General features: G+C 42.7%; 1 protein-coding gene across 2 annotated transcripts; it reads right to left on the bottom strand.

The window, feature by feature from the left end:
- Positions 1 to 1,078: 1,078 nt before the first annotated feature.
- Positions 1,079 to 26,739, bottom strand: ACTR3B (actin related protein 3B). 2 transcript variants are annotated; one of them, XM_081834902.1, is made up of 12 exons: positions 26,584 to 26,739; positions 19,260 to 19,315; positions 18,671 to 18,795; positions 17,478 to 17,588; positions 17,046 to 17,141; positions 14,512 to 14,619; positions 12,693 to 12,836; positions 11,341 to 11,514; positions 9,668 to 9,760; positions 3,908 to 4,033; positions 2,480 to 2,563; positions 1,079 to 1,481 (listed from the first exon to the last, which is right to left on the bottom strand). In XM_081834902.1, the coding sequence occupies exons 1-12, from the start codon at positions 26,625 to 26,627 to the stop codon at positions 1,176 to 1,178; spliced, it is 1,467 nt and encodes a 488-aa protein (XP_081691028.1). In that variant the 5' UTR covers positions 26,628 to 26,739; the 3' UTR covers positions 1,079 to 1,175. The 2 variants fall into 2 exon arrangements, with proteins under 2 accessions (XP_081691028.1, XP_081691027.1); XM_081834901.1 differs by having other exon boundaries at positions 1,237 to 1,485; positions 26,584 to 26,727.

The following is a 26,739-nucleotide window of genomic DNA, read 5'->3' as shown; positions in this document are numbered from 1 at the left end:
AACTATTTGGTGTTCGGAAGTTTGCATTCTTTTAGGATTGTACATTGGACACAATGGGTTAGATCCTGACCAAGTTGGTTGCACTTAGTGCCTACTGAAATCAATGCAACTTTCTACATTGATTTCCATGGGAACTAAGTGCAATGAAGTCAGGATCTCATCAAGAATATATGCATTGGAAGTGTTAACCAAGGACACCAATTCACCTGAGATTTGATGGGCAAATGTATTTACTTCTATATAGCAGCGCCAACCAACTAAATATTCTATATTCTTCTACTGCTACTGTTGGTACATGAGAGATTATGAGTGGGACTGATCTACTGACAGTCATAAAGCTTATATCTGTAACCCCTGGGAATACTCTTTCCCAAACGTATAGGGACAAACTAGCCCATTCTTGAGCAAATGTGGAATTTCCCAGAAACGAAACCTTCAACAAGAAGCAATTTAACAACGAGAACAGTTATCTATGTGAACATGTTCACAGCTTTTATTTGATCAGTAGCCAACTACTACTCACTAGTCCCCAAATTTTAAAAAAGAAAACACGAATTAAATAAATAGCAGTAATAAATCTCATACATTACTTTCGGAGGCTTAAAAAATCATCTCACTCACATAAAAAGCAGTACCATTTTCAAAAACACACTTACATACTCAGAGAGAGCCTCACTGGGTTGCCTTCTTGCTTCACCAAGGCATTCCACTCTATGCCTCAACCAGAAAGTGGCATCACTCCCACAATCCTCATGCATCGCTAGTTCTTTGTGCTCACTCAGAAAACCCACCCGGTAATTGTCGTAAAATACAAAATTCTCCAAAATAAAACATTTGTATTTCAAGGTTACAGTACTTTTAATTTTTCTGCAAACTAAGGCCCCATTTTACAATCTCGTCTGTTCAGGGAAGACCATGAAGTCTCAACAGGACCCACTGAAATCAAAGGGGTAATTTTCAAGCATAAAATCTCCTCCTTACATACTGGACTGCAGGGCTGAGATCAATGCAGGAAACTTTTGAGCACTCTTCCCTGTTCCAGAAGTTTTACAGCAATTTTGGCTCCCCCCCCCCCCCGGGCCTCTGTTTATCCCTGCAATTCCTGTTTCCACCATCTTCCAAACAGGAGCTGCCCCATACGTCTAGAAGCTAATGCTGAGAAGAATCTCAAATCGTCAGCATACGTGTGACTTTTGTTCAAAAGGTTCTGGGTTGTCCATTTCATTGCAATGCATGATTCCACTGCACACGGTAGGACTGAAGTCTTCCTCCCCAAGGCAAGCAAACATTGACACTTGTGTTCTGATATTTACACAAAGTGCTTTCTTCTCCTTGCCAGCAATAGGATCTCCATTAGACACAAGAGCAGGCACCACCACACGACGAGAATTAAGACATAACTCCAAAGACAGGATTGTGGCGGCAAATACCAGGACCGTATTCCTCATAATCTTTCTTGGTGTGACATACTTCAAAGAACTCTGACTGAGAAAACAAAGAGAGAAAGCGAGGTGCATATGAAGAAGCAAACAAGCCAAGATTAATAACAAAGCATACTACAAATCAAGTATGAAACAAGTGTGGTTAGTGAAAAATAAGATCAATCAATGTACAGTGGAACTTCGCTTTTGGAGCATCTCAGAAGCTGGATGGTTCAGAACCTGAACACTGAAAACTCAGAAGTGAATGCTTCCATTTCCAAACGTGACTTGGACGTCGAACGGCTTCTGAGGCGCGTTTCTCCATTTTCTCCATTGAAATTGCTGGCCACCCATTGTATCTCGGTTGTCGAACTTTTTGGAAGTCAAACCTCTTCCGGAACAGGTTACGTTCAACAACCAAGGTTCCACTGTACTCTAATTCCTTTCTTGGATGTTGGATTGGAAGCAATGATAGTACAGAGAGATTGGACTTCGGAAACAACAGTGGCCAATTGTCTCGGTTTCAGGCATACATATACACACACACTCCAAAACGCAATGCTACCCTCAACAGCCCAACAATACAATACAATTCAAGAGAGATCAAGGCATACCTTCCTACAATTCACCACAAATTATGCCATAATGAGTAAATATGAATGCAAAATTTCAGATCTGTCCTGCAAAATTGAGCAAAACAGAAAAGAAAAAGTGGTGTGCCCTCCCGACATTTTTGGAGTAAAACTCCCACAACCCTTGACAATTGGTCATGCTGGCTAGAGATGATGGGACTTGAAGTCAAACAACATCTGGAGGAAACCATTTTGGCTACCCCTGAAACAGAAGACAGAAGAACTCCATGTGATAATGCAAAATAAAACAATACCCAGCAATGGGAAGAACACCAAACGAAAGTTAATCTTCTAATAATTCTCCTTTATCTAAGGAGAATTATGCCACTGTGAATGGGATTACCGTGAATGGGACTGGAGGAGATGCCCTCCAATTATTTTCCAGTAATGTTATTCTATAACAAAGTGTTTTCATAAGAGACATACTGTTGATGCAAGCATTGATCCTCCGAACCAGACTGCATAGCGCTGCATATGGTGACTTATCACTTGAACTTCAACAGGTTTGGGCTGAAAAAGCAAACACAACCAGCAGTTCAGTATATCATCAAAACACAGCATGACCTTGATTAACTGAACCTGGTCAGAGAAGCAACTGTACCTTAATCCCAGATGGTTGCTATGAGAGAAGGGAAGGAGAATTCTGAATGACCAGCTATGCAGAGACAAACAGATGTACTGAGGCTGGTACAGATTACTTATCCAGCATTCATGCAGCTTGCCCTGTCTGGGTCCCACACGCTGTTACTAGTCCCCACTGCTTCAAACAGCTTCTACCTCCTATCCTGCATAGTTGGCACATGCCAGATCCAAGCACCTCAAAACACATTCTCAGCTCCCCACCCACGTATCCCACCTTCTTGCAAAAGGATGCTAAATCACAGCATTGTCATCTACAGTCCAGAGGGGAATGGACAAGGAAATGCAGAAGTATCCCTGCTTCTATCATTTCTATACTGAGGGCAGTGGCTCCATTTTGCAGGTCTAAATTTTCACAACAGCACCTCCAACTGCTGAAGAGACCTAGTTCAGTTATGAACCAGCAACACCTTGCAGTTGTGGCAAAAAGGAAACTCTCGAGAACAGATATTGGAGGAATGAGCTAAAATGCATGGGGGAGGGAAACAAAGAAGCAAAGCTATATCTGGCGCTGCTGAATGTATATGATGGTCAGAAACAAGATTCTCCATATAAAAAAATGTTTATCCTGGTGATGGCGAATAATTGGTGGTATGAGGAAGTAAAATGGAATGGCGTAGGTATATGAGGCATGTTGCTTTCTTAGAGAAATTAACAAAGTACAAACACTAAGGAGGATGACTTTACAGGTAATTGGTATGGCTTTCTGAAGCAGGCTTGAAATTCTTCGAATATAGCACTTGTTTTGGTCACCCATGGCCCACTGTAGAGAGACCCGTGAGGATAAGTGGACTATTAGTTATTGGATATGGGGACTATTTCTGCATTTCTTTGTATTATTGTATTTATCATGTTATTGTTCTGTTTCTGTTGTTCAAACAATAAAAATCTTTCCAAGAAAGAAAGAAAGAAAGAAAGAAAGAAAGAAAGAAAGAAAGATAGTTCTAGAGGACTTCTGAATGCTGTGATTCCTTTGGATTGGGAAAAATCCAGAAACAGTCAGAAGCAGTGCTCATCACATCACCTCCTCAAGTGCTAGAGCCAGTTAAAGCCATTTCCCCTTTGCTGCAGCATCTCAGGTCTGGGCTTTGACTTCACGAGATGCTTTTAGTACACTAGTAAAAATGTCATCTGATTTAAAGGCCTCATTAACAGAGCTACATGTGCACTTGCTTTGCTTGTTCAGGCATTTAATAGACAGTAAAACCCGTTTACCTTTATCCGACCACCACTGAGCTCTTCGCTGGTTTTCAGTCGAGCATCTACGACCCTCTTCAAGTCTCTCTGCAGCCGGCGCCCAAAATCCCTGAACATCGTGGATCCTCCTGAAAGAACCACATTCTATAGGGCAAAGAAATGGAACAGTTTTTGCCCTTTAGGCTATATCACCCAGGAGCAGCACTGAGCACATGGCAATTCTGAGATAAAGCGCCATGTGCACGGCCACTGGAGGAAGAACAGGACACAAATATGCTAAAGCCACGTTACATTTGGTCATTTGGAAAACTGGTCATGCCAGTGGCCATAAGCCACTGTGTAGCCATAAGCAGACAACCAGCTTACCAAGCTAGCAACTATAAAATGCTGCAAGTTTACAACGCGCTCAAGGCTGTTTGGGGTTATGTAAATCTGCCCTTAGCCTTAACAACACAGAGAGACTTTGAAAATAAACACGAGGAAAGGGATTGCAATCCTGAAAGACCTAAGACAGACCTGCCCTGCCTCAATAGACACAGAAACACATGCAGGGTCAACTAAAAGCAACAACATTAATGCAACAGCATAGGTGGCTTTTAAAGGTATATAGCAAGACTGAGGGGGTGGTTCAAACTGGTTCCAGCATCCTGTGCTCACGTTGACCAACCCACAAGCAGGACAGAAGCACAAGAGCAATCTCCCCTCCTGACGTTTCCAGCAACTGGTATACAAAAGCATACCACCTCCAAGGTCCCTGGAGGCAGAGCATAGCCTCCATCATGGTTTGTCATTGACAGAATTACCCTCAAGTAATTGGTCTAATCCTTTTTTAAAAGCCATCCAAGTTGGTGGCCATTACTGCCTCCTGTTGGCTTATCTCACACATGGGGTGATTTGCGCTCATGAATGGCCTCGGTCCTGTATACCTGAAGGAGCATCTCCACCCCCATCATCCAGCCCAGACACTGAGGTCCAGCTCCAAGGGCCTTCTGGCAGTTTCCTCACTGCGAGAAGTGAGGTTACAGGGAACCAGGCAGAGGGCCTTCTCGGTAGTGGCACCTGCCCTGTGGAACGCCCTCCCAGCAGATGTCAAGGCAATAAACAACTATTTTACTTTTAAAAGACAGCTGAAGGCAGCCCTGTTTAGGGAAGTTTTTAATGTTTGATGCTGTATTGTTTTTAATATTTGGTTGGAAGCCACGCAGAGTGGCTAGGAAAACCTAGCCAGATGGGCAGAGCATAAATAATAAATTCTTCTTCTTCTTCTTCTTCTTCTTCTTCTTCTTCTTAAGGAAATTAACCTCTTCCTCCATGCCCAGTTCTTCCAACACTTTATTGTTTGTGTATCTTCAAATATTGTATCTTCTGCATGTTTTCTTTATTCTTAAAATTCATATGACTGGGGGAGAAAGGAAGGCACTTGGGTCTCCCGTAGCAACAGCCTGTATCTTCTTGGACAAACCCTGACTTTTGAGTGCCATGAGTCTTAGTGGCATTTTTTTTAAGTGCTCTAAAAAGTACAGAACGTATGTGTATTGTGACCTAATGATGAGAGTCTGTCTGCACCCGAATCTTCATTATTCCTCACTCTCCCCTTGAGCTGACCCACTTTCATATCAGCAAAAGAAGTTGAGCTACCCTGCCATCATTTCAGCACCTTGCATGCTGCAATCTATATTCTGCCGTTTTCACTGTGCTGCACAATAACATTCAAGTAAGTATAGTCCTACCATGAACTAAGGGCAGCTTCTGAAAAAGAGCACCAGTTGTAGCCAAAAGAAATACCAGCAGTACAGCCAGGTGAGTCATGTTGATCAGACAGTGCCACCTATCTATCACGGTCAGTTTTTAAGCTAACATCTTTAAACAGCCTTAATGGTTTGAAGGCATTTCTTTAATCAGCCTTCACAGTTCAGGACCTTTGTTTTTATCCTGCAGACAGTAGGGCTGTGTGATAAATCGCCGTATCATTGAATACGTACTGAAATAACATCATGGTAAGTGTTTCAATAAGGCAATATACCAGCAACTAGTAAATCACTTAAACTACTCTTAAAATTAGTTGAAAATATATTAAATATATTATATGGAAGTTTATTTAAAGTTTTTATTAAATCTACTACTTCCTTGCATTTTAAGGCCTTCCATCGCCGCAGGGAGCCTCGTCAAGGTCCTCGGCTGCTGCGGGGAAGCACGGCACACCCTCCACTGCTGCGGGGAGGTATGGCGGGACCCTCTGTTGCCGCTGGGAGACTCAGGAAGGCCCTCCGCTGCCACAGATATGTATCACAATATTGATATTGTGATATTTAAAGGTAAAGTGACCCCTGACCATTAGGTCCAGTCGTGACCGACTCTGGGCTTACGCCGCTCATCTCGCTTTACTGGCCAAGGGAGCTGGCGTTTGTCTGCAGACAGCTTCCGGGTCATGTGGCCAGCATGACTAAGCCGCTTCTGGCGAACCAGAGCAGTGCATGGAAACGCCGTTTACCTTCCCACTGGAGTGGTACCTATTTATCTACTTGCACTTTGATGCGCTTTCGAACAGCTAGGTTGGCAGGAGCAGGGACCAAGCAACGGGAGCTCACCCCGTCGTGGGGATGCGAACCACGACCTTCTGATCGGCAAGTCCTAGGCTCTGTGGTTTAACCCACAGCGCCACCCACGTCCCCATTGTGATATTTAGCTGGTGATTTATCGTAATGTTGAAAACCAGGTATCACCCAGCCCTAGCAGACTGCCTTTTGTCCAGCAAGCCAATAGAGCTATTTAAGTCAAATATATTGATTTCCATCAGATATGGACTTCAGAAAAGAAAAACTTCCCAAAACAGAGGAGCTTGGTAAAAAAGGGAAGTTGGCAAAAAGAATGGGAATAAGATCAAATCTCTCCAGAATGGTGTTGGGTGAGTGAGTGTCAAAACAACAACAATACTGTAGAAGCTCAGCTAGAATGCATACTGCAGCTCAAGAAAGGTACCACTGAGAGCAAGAGGATGCCAGCATGGCTAACGGGCAGAGTTAAGAAAGCTAGTTGAGGAAAAAAGGCTTCTATCTTCCAAACAAAAAGGAACATAAAACTCTGGCAAAAGAAAAGGAAGCAAACAATAAGGCGTTTAAATGAGAAGAGCACACCACGGAAAAAATAAGGGCCAGCACTAACAAAATGTTTTAATACATTATGAGAAGCTTGCATTCTGCTAGGGAGGTGGCTGGACTTTTGGACAAAAAGGGAATCAAAAGTGTACAAAAGGAGGAAAAGGAGATTGCAGAGAAGCTGAATTCTTCCAATCTGTCTTCAGAGTGGAAGACGTAAAACAGATCCCTGTGCCTGAACTAACTTTCTCAGGAAGGGAATCTGAGGAACTAAGGCAAACAGTTATGACAAGAGACAAAGTTCTAGGCCTTACTGACAAATTGAAATTTGAAAAATCACTGCATCCAAATGGCATCCACTTGAGAGCTTTTAAGGAACTCAAATCTGAAAATTGCTGATCTTCTAACAAAAAAAAAACCAGACACCACCTCTGAGCAGGCCCATCGCACATGTCCCATCTGCTGTATTTCAAGCAGTGCAAGGTTACAGAGCATAGATACACCCATGGTGTGTTTCAAAATTGCATCAGTCACCAACTATAATAGTATTTGATCACTTAAATTTCATTTTTAGAAACAATTGATTTTCATCCATATGTTTCCTTTAATGTTCAACCTCCCTTGTTCTATTACAATCAGCTACAATTCCAAAATAAAATACTATTTAAATTGTGCAATTTTAATTTTATTTTTAAAAGATAAGAAAGTACCCAAAATGAGGGTGATTAGAACCCTGTACGATTGGGGAGAGCTGGAACACTCTGAAATGCAGAATGGAGGTGATCATCTTTGATTACTGCCTCACATGGCCAGCCATGTTGAAAAGAGCACAATTTTGTCAGCTGAGTGTAAGAGAACATTGACTGATGCTCAGAAAGCAGCATAAAGGGGAAAATATGGAGCACTCCGGGGAAGATCTAAGTAATTTAATCCCAGTTGGAAAAGAGTTAAGAAAGAGAAACCAACGGAAAGACAGAAATTAATAAAAGCAGACTTCAGCTAGGCTCCCTGCTATGGAGAGTGCAGTGGGACTCCCAAATACAGTGTTTAGCATTTAAATTACTAACATACCCTAGAAATACAAAAAGGAAGGAGCCAGCAGGGAAGGAGCAGCACTCTTTGTTATTACCAGAGTACTAACAATCAATTTCTTCTCAGAGAATCCACATGACAATAAGGCTCCCATTTTCCTTCAGTTCTTTTCTCTCAGGGTTGCCTCCCAGCTTATTTTCCTTCAGTTCTTTAGACACATCTAGGGAAGTAGCCAAATAATACCCAGAAACTGGCATCATTAATGCATGAATAGCCAGACAAGCTAAGGGCTGCATCTTCAACCTACACATAATTAGCTTATACAATTCACAAACAGTGTGGTGTAGTGGTTAAGAGTGGTGGACTCGTAATCTGGTGAACCGGGTTCGCTTCCCCACTCCTCCACATGCAGCTGCTGGGTGACCTTGGACTAGTCACACTTCTCTGAAGTCTCTCAGCCCCACTCACCTCACAGAGTGTTTGTTGTGGGGGAAGAAGGGAAAGGAGAATGTTAGCCGCTTTGAGACTCCTTAGGGTAGTGATAAAGCGGGATATCAAATCCAAACTCTTCTTCTTCAATGGGGTTAGGTACAGGAGAGAATTCACAAACAAAAGCTAGCTAGCAGATTAGGTGGCTTTCAAAACCTATTACAGAAAAATTCATGGGAGGGGAGAGGGATCCATCTACAGTCATTACTGAAGCAGAATCTCCACAGACAGTGTATGTCTGAAGTGTCTGCTATTTACTAAGTTTCTCGAAAGGTATGTTTACATGGCAAATGCCAGATCTTGCCACACTAAGGACATTCTGATGAAAGTGAGATGACTATATATATAAAAAAGAGTCTCATCTAGTATTATCATGCTAATGAATAGCTTGAGAACCAGCCTGTGGAAGTCGAACCTATCAAAAGCACTCATTCTCACTTTATGTCTACACAAGCCTTCAGGAACTTTTCACCAACGTTCTTACCTATTTTAAGGGAAATAAATGCAGGAAGTGCCTCTCAAAGTTCAAGTTTTCCCCAATTCCCACCCCTGGCTGCATTTGGATGGTTGTATTGCAGCTTAATAAGCCCAAATATGCATTCCCTGCTCTCCTCTTCCTGCATCAACAGAGTGAATTCTCCAAGGAACCATAATTTTCTGTTTTATCCAAACAGAAAACTATGGTTATCACCTTTGGAATAAGTCAGGATCTGCGAGATGATTTCTCCTGCCATGTGATCTTTAGATGATGAGTGGTATACGAACGTAATAAACAATAATAACACAATCAACTTCTAGGGATTGCAGTTGGTTAATATTACTTGTACTGCCAATCTATCACACCACCAAGACATGACCACTGCTCTTAGATATTAAAGGATTAAGGGCTTCTGTCACTTATAAAACTAACTGCTTTCACTCTTTGTTCATTCGTTTTGGGATTTGTACACATAATACGCTTTACAGAGGCTCCTCTGAATCTATGTCAGAGGTGGCTCAACCATGGTCCTCCAGATGGTGCTGGATTAGAGTTCCCTCCCATCATTGATGACCACTGGCCATACTGGATGGGGCTGATGGCATCCAACAATATCTGGGAGACCAAATGAACATGCATTAAGTTACCCCCTCCCCAAAAAAAGACAACCCCCCCAAACTGTACCTTATATAAAGGGCGCCGAACATCAATGGGGCAGTTCTGTACAACGTCATCAACGACATTTGAAATGGATTCCATAAAGTCTGGATTGGCAAACTAAAAGAAATGTAAGTAGAAACACAGGTGATAGGTTCATTATATGCACACACAAGCAAGGCTGCGGTGAAAAGGCTAAAGAGACATAGTTTAGAGGACTATGTTAGCCCATTGCAACAAGAAACGTCTCAGAGTGCTGTGCCACACTGAGGACTGACAAGGTCCTTTTGTAGACAACAGCCTACTTCATCAGATCCACCCAAAAGACAGACCAAGCTGACATTGGTAATAGCACCTCCTTACTGCTTAAACCTCACACGTGCAGCCACAGTAGTAATTAATACCATTTGTCTACCACCAGTTTGTCCCACAGATAATCAGTGGGTGTTAACTTTCTTTCTTTTTTTCATTTTCATTCACTTTGCTTGTATGTCGTTTTCCACACGTGAAAAAATCATGCTCAAAGCAGCTTTCAACAAAGAAAGCAGGAATGCATTAAAAAAACCAACTCAGTACAAAAACAATTTTGTAATAACACAGGGGAGCAACAAGTAACTTCTGTAATACATTGGCATCAGTGCAGCCACCACAAACTTATCTGCAACAGTTATAAGTTAACATAATATGTTAATATCATATCATGGAAGAAGTGCTTCTTCCATGGCTTATACAACGCTTAATACCCATTCCTAGTTGTTCTCAGTATAGAGACTGCAGGAGATTAAGGGCTAACTCCCTCGTGTTACCAGTGTTACATGGTAAGTTCCCCTAAACTAGAAAGCAAAGAGAACTGTTAATAACAGTTGTGTGTGTACATTTAATTCTAATGCATCTTACTATGATTCAGCCACAAGGTGGTGCTCTCTCACAAGAAGTGCCATTACATTCCTTCCTAATATGACTAGTAGAATTATTACTTTGAATATTATTGTTGTTGTATAGAGTGTTAGAGGAGGGGCAGTACCTCTGGCGGGGGATACATCATGCTCCTTCTGGGGTAGTCTGTCCCCCTGTGGCTCTTAGATGCTGTCAGCATGTGACAGTGGACACACACTGGAAACACCTTTTAACTGGCCGGTTAAACCAGGTAAGGGTAGCTGATGGGTCTCAAACCCTCAGTGAGTCAGGGGCCTCCCCTGCATGCAAAGACACACTCCAGTGGATTGAGCAGACAAGACCAATAGTGGGTCTAACAGTCAAGAAGGCAGGTTTCTGCACATACTATAGAGGGAAGTGAGGGGCAGATGGGGCTCGTCAACCTGGGGAGGGAGTCCATCTAGGAGAAGGAAAGCTCTGATCATAACCTCTTATGCCTTGCAGGGTATCTTCAGGAAAAGAAAAGGATAAGGAGTTAACCCAACACAAATCCGGAGTGGAGTCCCTAAGGTGCTTGGAAGGCGCCTTGTACGCCTCCTTCCAGCAACTCCTGCAGTCAAGATGGTGCCAAACGCATTGCTTTCTCTGAGAGGAGGGTCTTGTCATCTGGGCAGCCCAGGACCTCCATACACACTGCCCTGGCTTGTGTCCCAGAGAGCTCACTCCAGTGCCACAGTGGCCTGTCTTCACCCCCTGAGGCACACTCCATTGTCCCTCAAGAAAGGTGGATGCCAACAACATGCACTAGTACAGAAGACTCTTACCTCTGGATGAAAGAAGATTTCTGGCCCAAGAAACCTTTCATAACCAACATCTATGATAAATTTATTTTTGTTGATTGAATTGATGCCTGTATATTGCTTTATCCACTTGCGTGGATCTGTATCATACTTGGCAAATTCCTTCACTATGTCTGGACAAATATAACAGTACTTTTCCTATGAAGAAATACAAAGATGAAGAAACACAATTATTTTATTGAATTAAAGGGATAGGCCATCTGAATGCAAGAAGGTCTCATTCCCAATAAGGTGCACATCTGTGGCCTTAGGCATGCAATTGAGAAGAGACACAGCAGCATCCAAATCAGTAGGAATCTGTCGCCCTGTCTTAAGAATGCTACAATCAACAGCTTGTGAGCAAATGGCACTCTGTGCTTGTAAAGAAGCACTCTCCTCTCTGGGTGATCTGCAGTCGAAGAGAGAGAATATCCCTTGCAGCACAGCTATATGGGAAACACCAGTCGGAGGGTTTGCCATCTGAACCAAAATTCAGGGTCTCGACCTCTTGAAGCCCATAATAAGCACAAGTAAAAAAAAAGTGGAACTGCAGCATATCTGACTGCCTGTTTACACAAAATATTATCTTTCTATGTCGCCAGTAACATTAGCTCCTGCAGGCAATTATGGCCAGAAGCAATTCCCATGTGTGGCCAGTGCAGAGAAAAACATAGCTCACACGAATTGCTTGCAGGCATGCCTGCAATCACCTCATGTGACTGGATAGCCAAGGGGCTTTTGCCACTGAAGTTGATGCCCTTCCCTATGCCTGGCAAGTGGGACAGATCTAGCTGGCTGGCTTTGCTCTGGTTGTCAATAAGCACCATCTCTCCCTTTCTGTTATAAGGAAGAAGAGGACCAGAACTCTGAGGACACCTTGTTGAAACAGAACATATAGAACCATTGCCTCAGAGGAAGAAATGATTGCCAAATAAAAAGTTTGGGGCTTTTGAAATTAGTTTAATAAAAGTCTTGACTCTGCACCAGTTTTGAGTTTCACCTCTTCTTGCTTTCTCAGTCACCGCTACCCTAGTTTCCCTTTCACAACTTATTTTTCCCATCAACCTCCTCCCTTATGGGACACAAAGGGACAAAAGTGTGTGCAAGATTACAGGAGATTATGGTGCTCATTTCCTTTCCCCAGGTCCCAAAAACTCTAACTAGCTGCCTATGCATGGCACCACTGTGCTGCAACAATCACAGAACACAGTCACTAGTAATAAACAATTGAGAAAAGATGTGGCAGGGGGAATATTTTACTACAAAGTTGTTATATTTCAATGATTCACTGGCAATCTATTTCTGGGCAGGCTGGTTAGTTTCACAAAAGTGTTTACCTTTATGGCTTTAGCTGTCTCCAATGATTGTTCAGGTGGAATTCCCACCTCCCTCTCCCTTAGGAGCTGTTGAATGAAATATGTAATATCTCTACCTGCAATGGGGATGTGTTTGATGCAACTGCCAATTACATAACCTTCTGCCTATAGGAGAAGGAGAAAAAGGGGTTATGAGTAGTAGATCCATAGCAACATGTTCAAACAGTTGCTGCTATCTAGCATTTATAGCTCAAGAGAAGCCATACCTATAGCACAATCCTATACATAAGTCGATTAGACATAAGCCCAATTTAGTTCATTGGGACTGACTCCCAAGTAAGTTGGTATAAAGCAACTACAACCTCTCTTGCAGTTCCTACAACCTCTCTTGCAGGTGACTAACTTTTTTCTCCCTCAACTTGGATTGCACTGGGCCCACAGCAAACCAGTCCCTGAGATGCCAACTGCTACAAGAAGCCACCCTTTGGCACTGCTGTCGCCTAAAGCATAATAGTCAGGCATGCAAAATATGTGCTCATGAGAAATGCTCAAGACAACCCATTTGCCAAGCGCATAGTATAAAATGGGATAGAAATAAGAAGGCACCCTGGTTCAAGCAAAAGAGTTGTGTGAACCAGTTATTACTTTCATGCTCTAAATGGAAGTTTAGCTTCTTCAGGGTCCCCAAAGAATTAAGCTGCAGTGACAGAAGCACAGTTGAAAGCATGCCCTAAGGGAGAAGCAGCTATTTTAATCAACCTGGGCAGGGATCCAAAAAGCTACTTTTCATGCACCCAAAGGTTTGCATGGTCCCAGTGGGGATTTTGCCCTTTTCTTTCATCCACGTCACCACCTTGCCATACTGCACTAGAAATTACTGCAATGCACTCTTCTTCAAGAGCCTGCCTTTGAAAAGCATTCAAAAACTACAGCTGGGGCAAAACGAGATGCCCTTTTTGGGCTTCCACAGATGGAGCCCTCTTTGAAGAGCACATTAGTCAAGCTTTGCATCATCTCCTGTTCATTTCCAGCTACAATTCAAAATGCCAGTTTGGGACTAGGATACTTGAAGGATCACATCCTACCACATGAATTTGTCCTGCCACTGCGTTCAACATTCAAGGCCCTTCTCCAGGCTTGACACTTTGAGAGGCATGTGGGGGGGACAGCACAAGGCTTTTTTGGTTGCAATATCCAGACAATGAAACACCCACCCTAAAGGGAGGATTTTATTTCTCCAGGCATTTGGCATGTGTTGAAATTTTTTTTCAGCTTTCTGTGTTGGTTTTGGTTTAATGTGCTGTCTGCTGCTTTATTTGTCATTTTTATTGGATCTTAGATTTTATTGTATGTGCTATTTAATTTTAAGTGGAAGCGACACTGAGGCGTCTTCCAAAGCAGGATATAAATCTTTTAAATGCAATAAATGCAAACTACTTGTAAATCTGAATGGACTTTCAAAGTGGTTTATAATAAAACAAAAGAGACTTTTGTTCAAGAAACAGGAATAAAAATTTCATTTGGGTTCTTTGACTTAATGTATAGATTCTGAGATCCTGGACAACTTAGTTTTTCCTACACAACACCGTTTTTATATGTCCTTATTTTCAAAAGGCAAGCAAGATCTTCAAATGCTTCACTTAAAAGCATGGTCTTATTTGAGATCAAATCAGTGTGTGTCTACCACATTCTGATACTAAATGTTAAACGTGTTCATTTAATAAATTCCCTTCCTTGTTATTTCAAAAATTCACATAATAATATGCCTGTGCTTTTCAGCTGTGGTAAGAGAAGCACATAATGTTGTATATACATGATGCAGAACACATATACCACTTACCACTGGAATGACATGGGTCACACCATCACCACTGTCAACAACAGTTCCAGTTAAAGTACGTTCCCCAACTTGCCGTGAAGTCCAAGACGCAGCTAAAGCCAACACAGCCTGCACAGGGTAAAAGATTACAACCGCAACCATTCAGCAGCCATAAAACCACCACCCAAATTTCCAGCCAAATTGAGAACTAACAGATTAAAAACTAGAAACCTAAAAGCTGCTAGGAACTTGAGCTATGAAACAGAAAGCCTTCCGTTCAAATCCAGCTTAAGCCAAGAGTTAGCCTGAGGGTCAAACCAGCCGCCATGATAATTGAATGAATGCAATTCACATGTGCTTTTTTGTTATGTAAATAGAGTGAAAGCCTGAACAGCTAAAACTACTATTTGAGGTTCAAGGAAAGCTTGTATTGGCAGCAACAGTGGCTTCATTCAAGATGCAAGTAGCAACTTTCAAGAGGTCAGTTTTTTCCACTGTGATGGGGTGGGAAGAGAAGTGACGTCATAAAGAGATGATAAAATGATAGAACCATAGAGTTAGAAAGGACCCCATGGATCTAGTCCAGGCTTCCTCAACCTCGGCCCTCCAGATGTTATGAGACTACAATTCCCATCATCCCTGACCAGTGGTCCTGCTTGCTAGGGATCATGGGAGTTGTAGGCCAAAAACATCTGGAGGGCCGAGGCTGAGGAAGCCTGATCTAGTCCAACTCCTAGCAATGCAGGATATGCACCCATACAGGGATCAAACCCGTGATCTTGGTATTATCAGCACCACACTCTAACCAACTGAGCTAACCAGCACCGTTCCCTCCTTAGACCTTCTGCCACAGTCCAGGGTTTGCCCAGGATTCCCCATAGGTGCTATTAACATAACAAACTAACAAAAAAACAAGCATGTGGGGCAACAGCGGCCCATGCAGCAGTGAAGGTGAGGTACCCCAGCCCTCCTGGCTTCCGAACACAGCGTGAGGGGAAGGGACAAGGCACAGGGAGCTCAGCATTGTGTGGTGCACCAGAGCTACTCCAGCACTTATATATCTGCCCAGCACCAAGCTCCCTGCACCTTGCACTTCCCTTTCTGGTAAGAACTAGTGCCACGCTGTGTTCAGAAGCCACAAGGGCACTGGTGTTGTGGTGGAGCCACAACACAGGCTGCTACTGATGTGGGAAAACATATGGGGATAATAATGCCAATGTTAAATGTTAATAATGCCAATGTTAATCCCTGTTAAAGGGATTGCCAAGACAGCAATATGTTAAGAACTTTAAACATTGGGAAGGAGTTAAGTCTTATCTATAAAAAAAAACCCTCTATCTGCTATATAAAGCAAGCAGAAAGGTTGCCTGCTGGGCCACCTGGGGGAGGAGGGGAGAGAAACAGAGAGAGACTTCATATTATGCCACTTCTAAGAAAAGTCTGTCCCAGTACCATTAGATGTAGCTTCTTGAAATGCAAAGTTTAGAGCTTAAAGTGTTTTTATCAATCACTTTCCACAAAAGTAAGTAAAACAAGATTGAGTTGTAGCAAAATCAGAGGTAAATAGCAGGAACATAGCATGCATTAAAATCCACATAAAAAGGTAGTTCATGTACAAAACAGATACAGGAATGCTCTATTGGTCCTGTTCACCTTCAGTTTAACAAATGATCTACAGTGGTGCCTCGCAAGACAAAATTAATCCGTTCCATGAGGCTCTTCGTAAAGTGGTTTTTTCGTCTTGCAAAGCAAGCCCATTGACAGCTTAGCGGATTAGTGCTATTAGCGGTTTAGCGGCTTTTAGCAGATCAGCTGATAAGCGGCTTATCAGCGGATCAGCTGATAAGCGTCTTAACAGCTTAGGAAAAGTGGGAGAAAGGGGGGGAAAACCCGCAGGAACTCGCAAGACATTTCGTCTTGCGAAGCAAGCCCATAGGGAAATTCGTTTTGCGAAGCGCCTCCAAAACGGAAAACCCTTTCGTCTAGCGGGTTTTCCGTCTTGCGAGGCGTTCGTCTTGCGGGGCACCACTGTATTCGCTTCCTTCTCTCCCTCATTAGCTATCATTTAGCTGGCACTCTACCTAGCCACATTAAATGGAGAGGTGAGGCCACAGGACCCACTCCACTGGTTCAGCTGAGAGACCCATCGAACCACATTTGGCTCCTCCTCTCCCCTCAAGTGTTTCCATTTAAGCTGATCATTATAGAAACATCATAATTTTAAGAACTGGTGCTTGAGTTTGCTTGCTTTCATCTTCCCTCCTCATTCCTTTGATTTTCCATCCTTTAAATTGCAAACCTACGGGCTGCAACTGTATCGTTTCTCACTTATTGTTTGTAAGGTGCTTTTTGTTACAAGCCTTTTTGGCTGAACAATAGATAAAAAAGCACTAAATAAATAAATATGGATTTCATCACATCTAGCAAAAGTTTTCGCCTCCAAATTAAAGCAACCTTCACACTCTAACAACCCTTAATTTAAGTAATACGTGCAGAGATGTCCATACTTTATTCTGCAAAGATATTGTTCACTGTTAGAGAGATTCACTGTTTACCTGAACCGCAATGTAAAGTCCTGGCACGTTAAAAGATTCAAACATGATTTCTGCGAGGTATTCTCTGTTCTCAGGAGTATTCAGTGGTGGCTCAGTCTGTTTTTAAAAGATATTATTAAATTATAAAAGCATAAAACACATTTTATTAAACTTGGCATTGACACTCATGTGTGTGTGTGTGTGTGTTTAGCAGTGCTGTTTTTATAAATATATGTGAATCTAAGACAGTCTTCCTCACAACCTGGTGCCTTCTAGATGTTTGTACTGCAATGCTATTCAGCCCCATCAGGGACAATGCAGTCCAAAACATCCACAGGGGAGAAGATGAGGAATACTAACCTAAGAGAACATGGGACTAACTATTCCCCAGTTTTTTAAAAAGTTGTAAAACGTACATTTAAGAATGGCAAACCTTTGGCCTGTTCCGCTTACCATCAAGAAGTAGTGATCTTCTGGTTCAGCTCGAAGATATTTAAAAATAACCTGCTCCATGAATCTTTCCATAAGATCCCAGTCTTCCACAATACCATGTCGTATAGGCCACTGAAGCAAAGGTAAATGGAAAAGTATCACACTACTGAAAAGCATGTTACTTTTGCATAATATGAGTAGGTTTGCATTCTGTTGTCTCAATCCAGCAGACACGCTGCACACAAGGAACTCATCATGAGCAGAGCCTGCCCCAATTGGCTTCCAAATAAGAAAAACAAGTCATGCCCGACACTGAAATGCTGAAGGGAAGAGTCCCTTTGCATGCCATGTTCTGTGTACACACCATAATTCAATGGCTTTCATTTGGCAAATAATATGAACCTGTCAAGGCAGAGTGTGCTCTGACCTTGCCAGGCCCTACATACACCAAGTGAGAGTGCTCTCAAAGTCCTTTGCAACACCTTAACTCAGACAGCAGTCAGAAAGGCAACAGTACCAGGACAGGAGACAGGAGATGAAGCATGGGAAGGGAAGAACCGTTGCAATGCTTGGCCTCTGCCTGATCAGGAGAAAGCCAACATAAACCTGAACGAAACATGTAGACACAGTGCCATGGTTTATGGAGTCACATATGCAAGGAGCTTGCAGTCTAGGTTGCAACAGCAGGAAAGAGGAGAGAGAAGTAAAGAGAAAGGCAAGGGTAACAGGGGACAAATACATATGTACACATAACCTTGACTGAAATGAAAAAGAAGTAAGGACTAAGGGTGGAGCTAAAGACTTCACAGGTTTTAAAGAAAGATTGGAAGGAAAGAGGCACCAAGTACTGGGAAGGGCTTCAAGCGTATGGGGCAGCAAAAGAGGAAGAGTGGAGGTGATTAAAGGAGCAAGATACTTTTGCGTGGTAAAGGATAATCAAGTCAGAACTCTCAAATACCCAATTCTTCTCCGTGCATTGGTCATACACTCTGGGGTTGCTACATCTTAACAACACATCCATAAAAGAAGTATTGTGGAATCAAATTGGTTAAAAACATGTGTCCTCACTAAACTGCACTGTGCTACATCTTGCAACAGCCTGCAGAGCTACATCTTGCAAGAGCAAAGATCAGCCTGCCCCACAGCTTCTTTCTTCCTTTCTTTTCTTCCTTTCTTTTGTTTGAAGGGTGCTTCATTTTTTACTCCAGCCTTACCTTTGTAGCATAGGTAGGTTTATCTACGGCTTCATCTCCAATGAAAAAGTCTAGATCATCAATTCCTTGGGTAAGCCTCCTCTGTGCTTGGTCACCAACTTTTGCCGATTCTCTTATTGCAATACCTACATTAAAAGAATTACAAGAAGCCATCCCATTAACACCACCCTTTTCTAAACTCTAAAATCCTAGCCAAATATGTACAATTTCACAGCCAGGTGGCATCTGCAATTCAGTATATAAATGGACTGGAAGATTATTCAAGTTGTATCCATGGTGTCAGGTAAAGAGGAAGTCCCTTGTCTGCTAAGGCAGATCCCTGGCAGCAACACAATGGAGATAGGCAGGAAAGAGGACTTGTCATAGCAACCAGAAACTGGTCTAATGGGGGCCGGACCTGGCAAAGAAGGAAAGCAAGATTTTCTCTTCAGCTATCCACTAGCCAAGCACAGTAGTGTAGTAAATACCATTTCTCAAAAAAGAGCAAAATGTACTCCACCCAAAGAAAGCTGAGCTAGAGAACTGAAAAGCAGTCGCCTCTCTTCATCAATCAGCACATATTTTATAACGAAGAGTAAAAATTACTTACATGATGGGATAATGAATTGTGGCTCTGTATTCCCTGCATAACCCAGTTTTGTATACCTAAAACAAGAAAGTGAACCAGTCTTCAAATGCGTATTGTGGAACAACAAAGCTGCTGTTATACAAATGTGCTACACAAAATACCGTATAATTAGTGACTCACACAACACTTAGTGTTTGGACTAGCCTTGTGTTTTAACAACTCGCTTGGTGGCCAAAGGTGATGAGGTATATTCCCTGAAAGTCTGTAAGTTGGCTGGCAAAGCAAGGATAGTTCCCTTCAATCAGGTAAGAACCAGTAACCATTTCACCAGGCTACGGTTTAACCCTGTTCTTCAAGAGACAATCTGAGGACCTCATCAAGGACCGCTATGCCTCCCATAAGATGCTAGTAAAATTGAATTGCCATGTCATGAAATGATGCATGTCTAAAAAGTGTGTCACCAACATGAAAAGTTTGGAAAACTCTGGTCTATGGTGTACTCGGGGCAGCATCAGGGCCAACTTGAGGGCCAGGGAAGGGGAGCTGCTGTTGTCTATAGAAACCCTCTCTGTGTCTTCAGGGTCTCTGTCAAGTTGTGGGGGGATCTAGACTGTGTGCTCCTGACACTGGGCAATCAGGACAGATTAGAGATTCTGCTGGTTTACCACCCACCTCGCTGCCCAGCAGTCTCCCAACCTGAGCTGACAGAGCTGGTCTTGGAGGCAGTACTGAGGACTCACAGACTGCTGGTTTGGGGGGACTTCAACATCCATGCTGAAGCAACTGGTCCTGGGGTGGCTTAGGACTTCATGGCTTCCATGATAACCATGGGGCTGTCCTGACATGTCTCTTGCTCAATGCAAGGCACACTCTAGAGTGACCTTGTTTTCTCAACAGGGCAGGAAGAGGGTGATCTGAAAGTGGGGGGATCATGCCAATCCTGGCCCAATTGCACTGGCTGCCAATTCATTTCCAGGCCCAATTGAAAGTGCTGGTTTTGACTTATAAAGCCTTAAATGGCTCAGGAACACAACACCTCAAGGACTGCCTCTCCTCATAGGAACTGACCCAGACCTTGCCATCATCATCTGAGGCCCTCCTTCACATGCCTCCTCCATGAGAGGTCTGGAGGGTGACAACATGAGAATGGGTCTTTTCTGCGGTGGCCCCCTGCTTGTGGAATGCTCTCCCAAGGGTGCCATGCAATCATTCCTCGTCTCCCAGGCCTTTGGTTAATTAAACAATTATGTGGAGCGGGCATTATTTTTTTATATATTGTAAACCACCTTGTGATCTTCAGATGAAAGGCAGCATAGAAAACGAATAAATAACAATGATAATATACCACCACTTTTAGAAGTTGTATTAATTTACAGCAGAGTCCTGAGCATGCTTTCCTAGAAATAAGTCCCACCAATTTCAGTGGGACTTGTTCCCCAAGCATGTATGTTTAGGGGCATACCCTTAATCCAAATGCAGCAAGGCCTCAACGCTACAAAGTTATAAGGCTCCCAAGGAGACCTTACACTGCTGAAACTAACAGTTAATATGAAATGCAGTTTGACTTCAACATCAAGGCACATGTCATTCCAAACAATCTTAATATAGATCATTCTGACCATGTGAAATCAGGGGCATGTAAACTGATCGCTAGGGAAACTTGTCAGAGAGAGAGATGATTTATACAACTGAAAGAGGAGCAGAACCTGGCAGACAGTGCGTTTAGGTAGAAGAAATGCAGTAAAATAAAAAATTCAAATCATGGCATGGGAATGAGATACAGGTTGAGTGGTTATTAATCAAAGGATCAAGCAATTGCTAAAACCATTTTGGGTTCTACTAATGAAACACATGCCTGCAATCTAAAGGGCTCACATCTGAAGACTGCTTAGTTGGGGTGTCTAGAGGGCACTATCTTATTATATCCAATACTAGCTAATATGTATATGAAGCCACTGGGAGTGGCCATTAGGAATTTTTGGGCCAGGAGCCATCCGTATGCTGATAACACTCAGCTTTATTTCTCCATGACATCTTGAGTCGGGAGAGGCCATGAAGTCCCTGGACAGGTGCCTGGAAGCATTGGCAGGATAGATTTGGGGAAACAAGCTGAGCTTGAATGCTGGCAAAATGGAGTGGTTTCCATATCTGAGACACTGGTCAACTCTCTACCCTGGGTGGGATTACACTCCCCCTGAAGGGCTAGGTTTACACTCCAGGTGTGCTTCTGGATCAATCTTTGTCACTGGAGGCCCAAGAAGCCTCAGTGGCTAGAAACACCTTTTACCAGCTGTGCCTGGCACAACTATGGCTGCTCCTGGACCAGGAAAGCTTGGCTACAGTAGTTCATGCACTGGTTACTGCAAGTCTGGATTACTGCAATGTTCTCTATGTGGGGCATCCCTTGCGCTTGATCCGGAAGCTTCAATTAGTGCTGCAACACAATTGCTGGCAAGAGTGAAACCCTTTCAGCAGAGATCAGAAACTGGTTGCTGATTTGCTACCAGGCCAAGTACAAGGTGTTAGTATATTTATTTGCTTGTTTTATTTATTTAATATACCGGTAATTTATACTCCACTTGATTTTTGAAAAGAAAAAAAAAACACTTCCTAGTGGTTTACAAGAGATAAAACAGTAAAATCAAGCCCTTAACAGCTTGGAGCCAGTTTACTTGTGAGATCACCTTACCCCATATGTGCCTATTCAACCACTAATCTGTGGAAATGGCACTGTTATAGGTCCCACATAATACAGTACTTGTTCTACATACATAAGAAATCAATAATTTAGTGTGGCAGCACTCAATGTCAACATACAAATTATTACAATAATAATATGTTTATTTCCAGAACTAGAAAAATTTCAGGCACATAGTTTTTGTGCGCAATTTGAAATTTTTCATGACATTTTTCAAACTAAACTCATTTTGTCCTATAAAAATTTTACACAAATGCTCAAATTATGGGGAGGCTTTTTGGAGTTTAGGTGTGTGAGAGAAGTGAGTGCATTTTAATGGCATCTTGAAAACATCTGTTAAAAAGCAATCCATTAATTGCTTTTTATAGCTCAGTCAGTAGAGCATGAGACTCTTAATCTCAGGGTTGTGGGTTTGAGCCCCATGTTGGGCAAAAGATTGCATTGGAGGGGTTGGACTAAATGACCCTCATGGCTCCTTCCAACTCTACAATTGTATGAGATCTCTGACTGCCCCCTCCAAGCAAAACGTTAGCTAATCCACAGCCTCGCTATAGCCTGTGTCTCCTCTGCTCTCCGTGTAATTTGAACATTGGCCAAATACCAAGGAGAGCACCTTCTCCACTGTGCAATCTCCATAATCCATCAAGGAGGCCTGCTTTGTACCAAGCAGAGAAAGAAGCGCAGACAGAAAGGCATTTTTAGTTACTCTACCACTTACGGAACTCTTTTCCACTTGCCACATCCAAACCAGCATTTGTTTTTATTTTATTTTTTATTAATATTCTCTCTATTGGTGCTGCTTTCTGGTGAGAAGGTTTAAATAAGCAGATAATTAGAATTTTTACTTTTCTACATATTCTGAACTTTCAGAATAGAACAGACCATAAAACCGAAACAAATGGATCTTCCAAATCATTTAAAGAAGGAAGGAGGGGGCGAAAAAGATTTCAGAGAAGAAGTCATTTTCATTTCCTAAATTAACAAGAGTGTGTGTACATACTATAGATGGCATCTAAAGAGCAAAACTAGTCTCTGGAATTCTACGCTAAAGAAAAAGGCAATTTCACCTGTAAGCACAAAAACCAACACCTGAAATCAGAATACTATAAAAAAATTGTGCAGTTACACTTAATTTGCATATTTTAAACCAAATGGCCCAGGTCACAAGAACTGCACAACTAGCTATGTGTGTCCAGCAGGGCTTTGGACTCATGTTTTTCAAACCCTGGTCACCCACTCTTCATGGCAAATCTTTCAAAAGGAGCAATGTTTTAAAAGTAGCTTGTGTTGTGTCCTCTAAAAGCCAAGTGCTCTATGGGCACACCCAAGCCCTGAGGGGGGCACTAAAAAAAAGATAGATCCAAGCCTTTTTCTCCTAGCCTTTTACAGTCTGGTTAGAGTCGTTTATTGGTCGTGTTACTTAAAAGGGAAAGTCTAAAAATAAATGCAATGGGCCGTGAGGGAGGGGCATTGGAAGAGGCATTGCTGTTAAGAAGCATGGTGCTGAATTTCCAGAGGGGCAGTTGTATTAGCCTGCTATAACACGAAATAGCAGAGAGTCCTGCAGCACCATTAAGTCTAACAAATTTATTATGGCATAAGTTTCAATGGACTTCAATGCATGAAGTGCTCCCTAGAGTTGCAGGTATAGTGGTTGTGGTAAGTTGTAAACAATAAGGTCAGAAGGAAATTAAATGCAGAAAAACAACAATTATGTTAACAGTGGTCATCATAAAAACAGTCGTTGATAACACAGGCATCCTGGCATTGGAAATCCAATTTACACCTAAATGATTTTTATTATACTTTTTCTCAATTCCATCATCATCATCATCAAACCTTTATTGGCATCAATTCTCGATTCCATATGGATACTGAAGATACAGTCAAAATTAATCATCTTCACAATGTTTTGTGGGTTTCATACTCTCCTGGCAACAGATGGAGACTGACACAGACTCCAGCCTTACTTGCTCAACTAGGACTTGCTTATCTGTGACTGTGACATCAATCAAATGTCTTGGCAAGAAAGCACTGGTCAATTGCTATACAATTCCTACCATATGGCACATGTGAACTTCCTAAGAGAGTTCTATCCAGTGTTACTCAAATTCAGAACAGACCAACTAAAATGAATAGATATGTCTAACTTACATCCATTAATTATCAAGGATCTACTCCAAGTAGAAATTTGTTGGCTACAACCCAAGAATCCTGCAATCCAGGAACTCTAGGTGATCAGCCAGCACTTTCCAAAAAGCCTGGTCTCCAGCATGCCAGCCAGACTTAAGAGGGGTTTGCCTTCTTGGCAAAGCTTGGCCAATCATACACTTACAAAATGTGAAGTGTGTGTGGAGGAAATTGGGCAGGGCTTTCAGGAGGGTGTTGGCAGAATTTGTAGTTGTGGGATTTGGGGATGCATGTGCAAGAGGACTTCAAAAAGAAGGGTTGTAACTTGGGTAAATATTATTCCAAACACAGGAAGAACTACATTGTTGTCCATCTGGTGACCATATACAAAAAAAACCTTTTAACAGTTGTACAGAGAGATGGTAATTTAAGAAGATCCTCATCTGCAGCGCTAGAAAGTGACAAGCTACACATGTCCAAGTGCTACAAATAAGAACCATACTAAGTCAAAAATTCCTACCCAGTGACTACTGGAATTATCACCCCTCCACCTGTTGCTTCTATGGGTCAGTTCCAGACTAATGTAGCTGCAGTGAGTTCACCTTCACCTTAATATCAATGTAACAGCTGATTCATGATAAATTTAAGTACCATTTATTTTAATTAGAACCAAGCGTGACTAACAAAGATCCAGCCCTATGGTTTTAACCTTCCCCCACCATTACTTTTCTTTTAAACCAATATGGGTTTAAAAACTTGATTCTTCCCCTTTTACAAGAAAGCTGCAAGAGTTATTATAAATCAAAGATTTATACAACCTGTAGCACACAACTGCAGGTATGCACATACATTTCAAAAAGTATTCAATGAATAGATAATTGCAGGTTTATAACACTGATGAATTTCAAGGTTATGTGAGAATCAAATACTTTAGCATGTATGACCAAAAGCTTCTGTAGTCACCAATTCTTCTACAGGAGGTTAAGCAAGCAAACAGAGGGTGGGGGACTGGATGGGGTACAAGGGCTTTACATTCAAGGCCTAAGAGATGGATTTTGAAATGAATTTGTGATTTAACCCTGTCATTTGCATAAGGGAACAGGTGAGGAGAGAGGGAAGGATAACATCATCAAACTGTACATATAAAAGACTTTCTGCTTCCTACAAGGAACTCCTTCAACAAATTCCAGAAACTGACCAAGTGGTGGGGAGCCTCAACATGCCAGCATATTCTCAACATCTTCTGAATATACAATCAATCATATCAAAATATATGAAATATGAGGTTGGAGGAAGAGTTTAAGAGGTAGGAAAGCTGGCGAAATAATATAACTGAGAGAAAATCCACAAGGGACCGGAAGAACAAAAGGGATCACAGTAAGGCAGAAACCCAACAGAGGCAATCATTTTAAATATGCTAAATTGTGGGTATGGCAGGCAGAGAATCCTTGGACTGCATGCTGAGCTAAGGGTGTCTCAAAAGCATGATGAAGGTCAATCCAGGTAAATACACCACTAAAAGAGAACATAAAATGAAAGGTCGCTGGTTGCTTTGGAGATAGCCCTGGTTCAGGGGAGGGTGTGCTGTTTGTGTAAAACAAGGATGGCACAAATTAGCGAGGCGGGGGTGGGGAGAAGTATTATGAGTTCATTTTGGACACTTTGAAAGCACTGGCAATGGAGGACAAGAGAGCAGGAAGGGCAGAACAGAGAATCCTTAGGATTTCAGACTCCTGGCACTTCTGTTCATAAGAGGGAAACCTAGATAGAGGCTTGCTTCTTAAAACTGCGGAGATGAAGGGGCATTTCTAGAGGGGATAAAGCAAAGAAGCTATTGTTACTTTTTTAATTTATATACTGCTTATGTGCCAAAATGACTTCTTATTAATAGAGGCCACTGAAGGCATCAAAGATAGAAGGGAGAGCGAACGGACCCTGGGGTGCAACCCTTCACTAATCTCTGTTTTCAAGGAATAAATAGGTCATTTAAACCTGACACTATAGCAGCAGGAAGGGGAGAAGAGGTACAGTACCAAGAGAAATCTCAAATCCTTTCGGGAAGGGAACATGCCGGAGGAGGTTAGCCTAAGAGCAAGCACCCCTGGGTGGGTGGAAGAAAAAGACGAAAGGGCAAAACTGGTGGTGGCAAGTATGGAATTTGGGGTGGGGGGTTGACAATGAGAACAGGTACCCCACCCTGAGGAGAAGGGGATCAAATACTACGCCGCATCAGTATCTGGGATAGGGTGGGGTGGGAAGATGCTGGCAGGGAGAGGCTGCCATGGGCAACCCCGAGATGGAAAGAGGAGATCGAGAGGAGAGGCAGCGAGTCTTTTTAGGGGTGAAAGAGAACGTGATAAGGAAAGGGGGCTATAAATGGAAGGGCCTTGGTGATGGGAGGAGGGGGCTGGCTCCTCTCGGGGAGAAGGCGCCCCAGTTCTCCGAGAGAAGGTGCCCATTCTGGGGCGAAGGAAAGGAGGGTTGGGGGGGGGCGCCGCCCGCCCCGCCTTCACTCACCCGGTGCCGCCGTCCACGACGCACGGCGGCAGGTGGCTCGCCATTTTCGGGGAGGCGGAGGGGCCTGGGAAAGCCGCCCACCAGCACCAGCAGCCGCAGCCGACGAGCCTGACAGCGGCACGCTTGCGCCAAGGCCCACGCTTCTCCCGCCGCCAC

This window comes from Podarcis erhardii, assembly GCF_964252035.2.
Source record: "Podarcis erhardii genome assembly, chromosome: 12".
In the NCBI taxonomy this organism is placed as follows: Eukaryota; Metazoa; Chordata; class Lepidosauria; order Squamata; family Lacertidae; genus Podarcis; species Podarcis erhardii.
The sequence above is the reverse complement of the archived record's forward strand: the minus strand, read 5'-3'. Positions and strand labels throughout refer to the sequence as shown.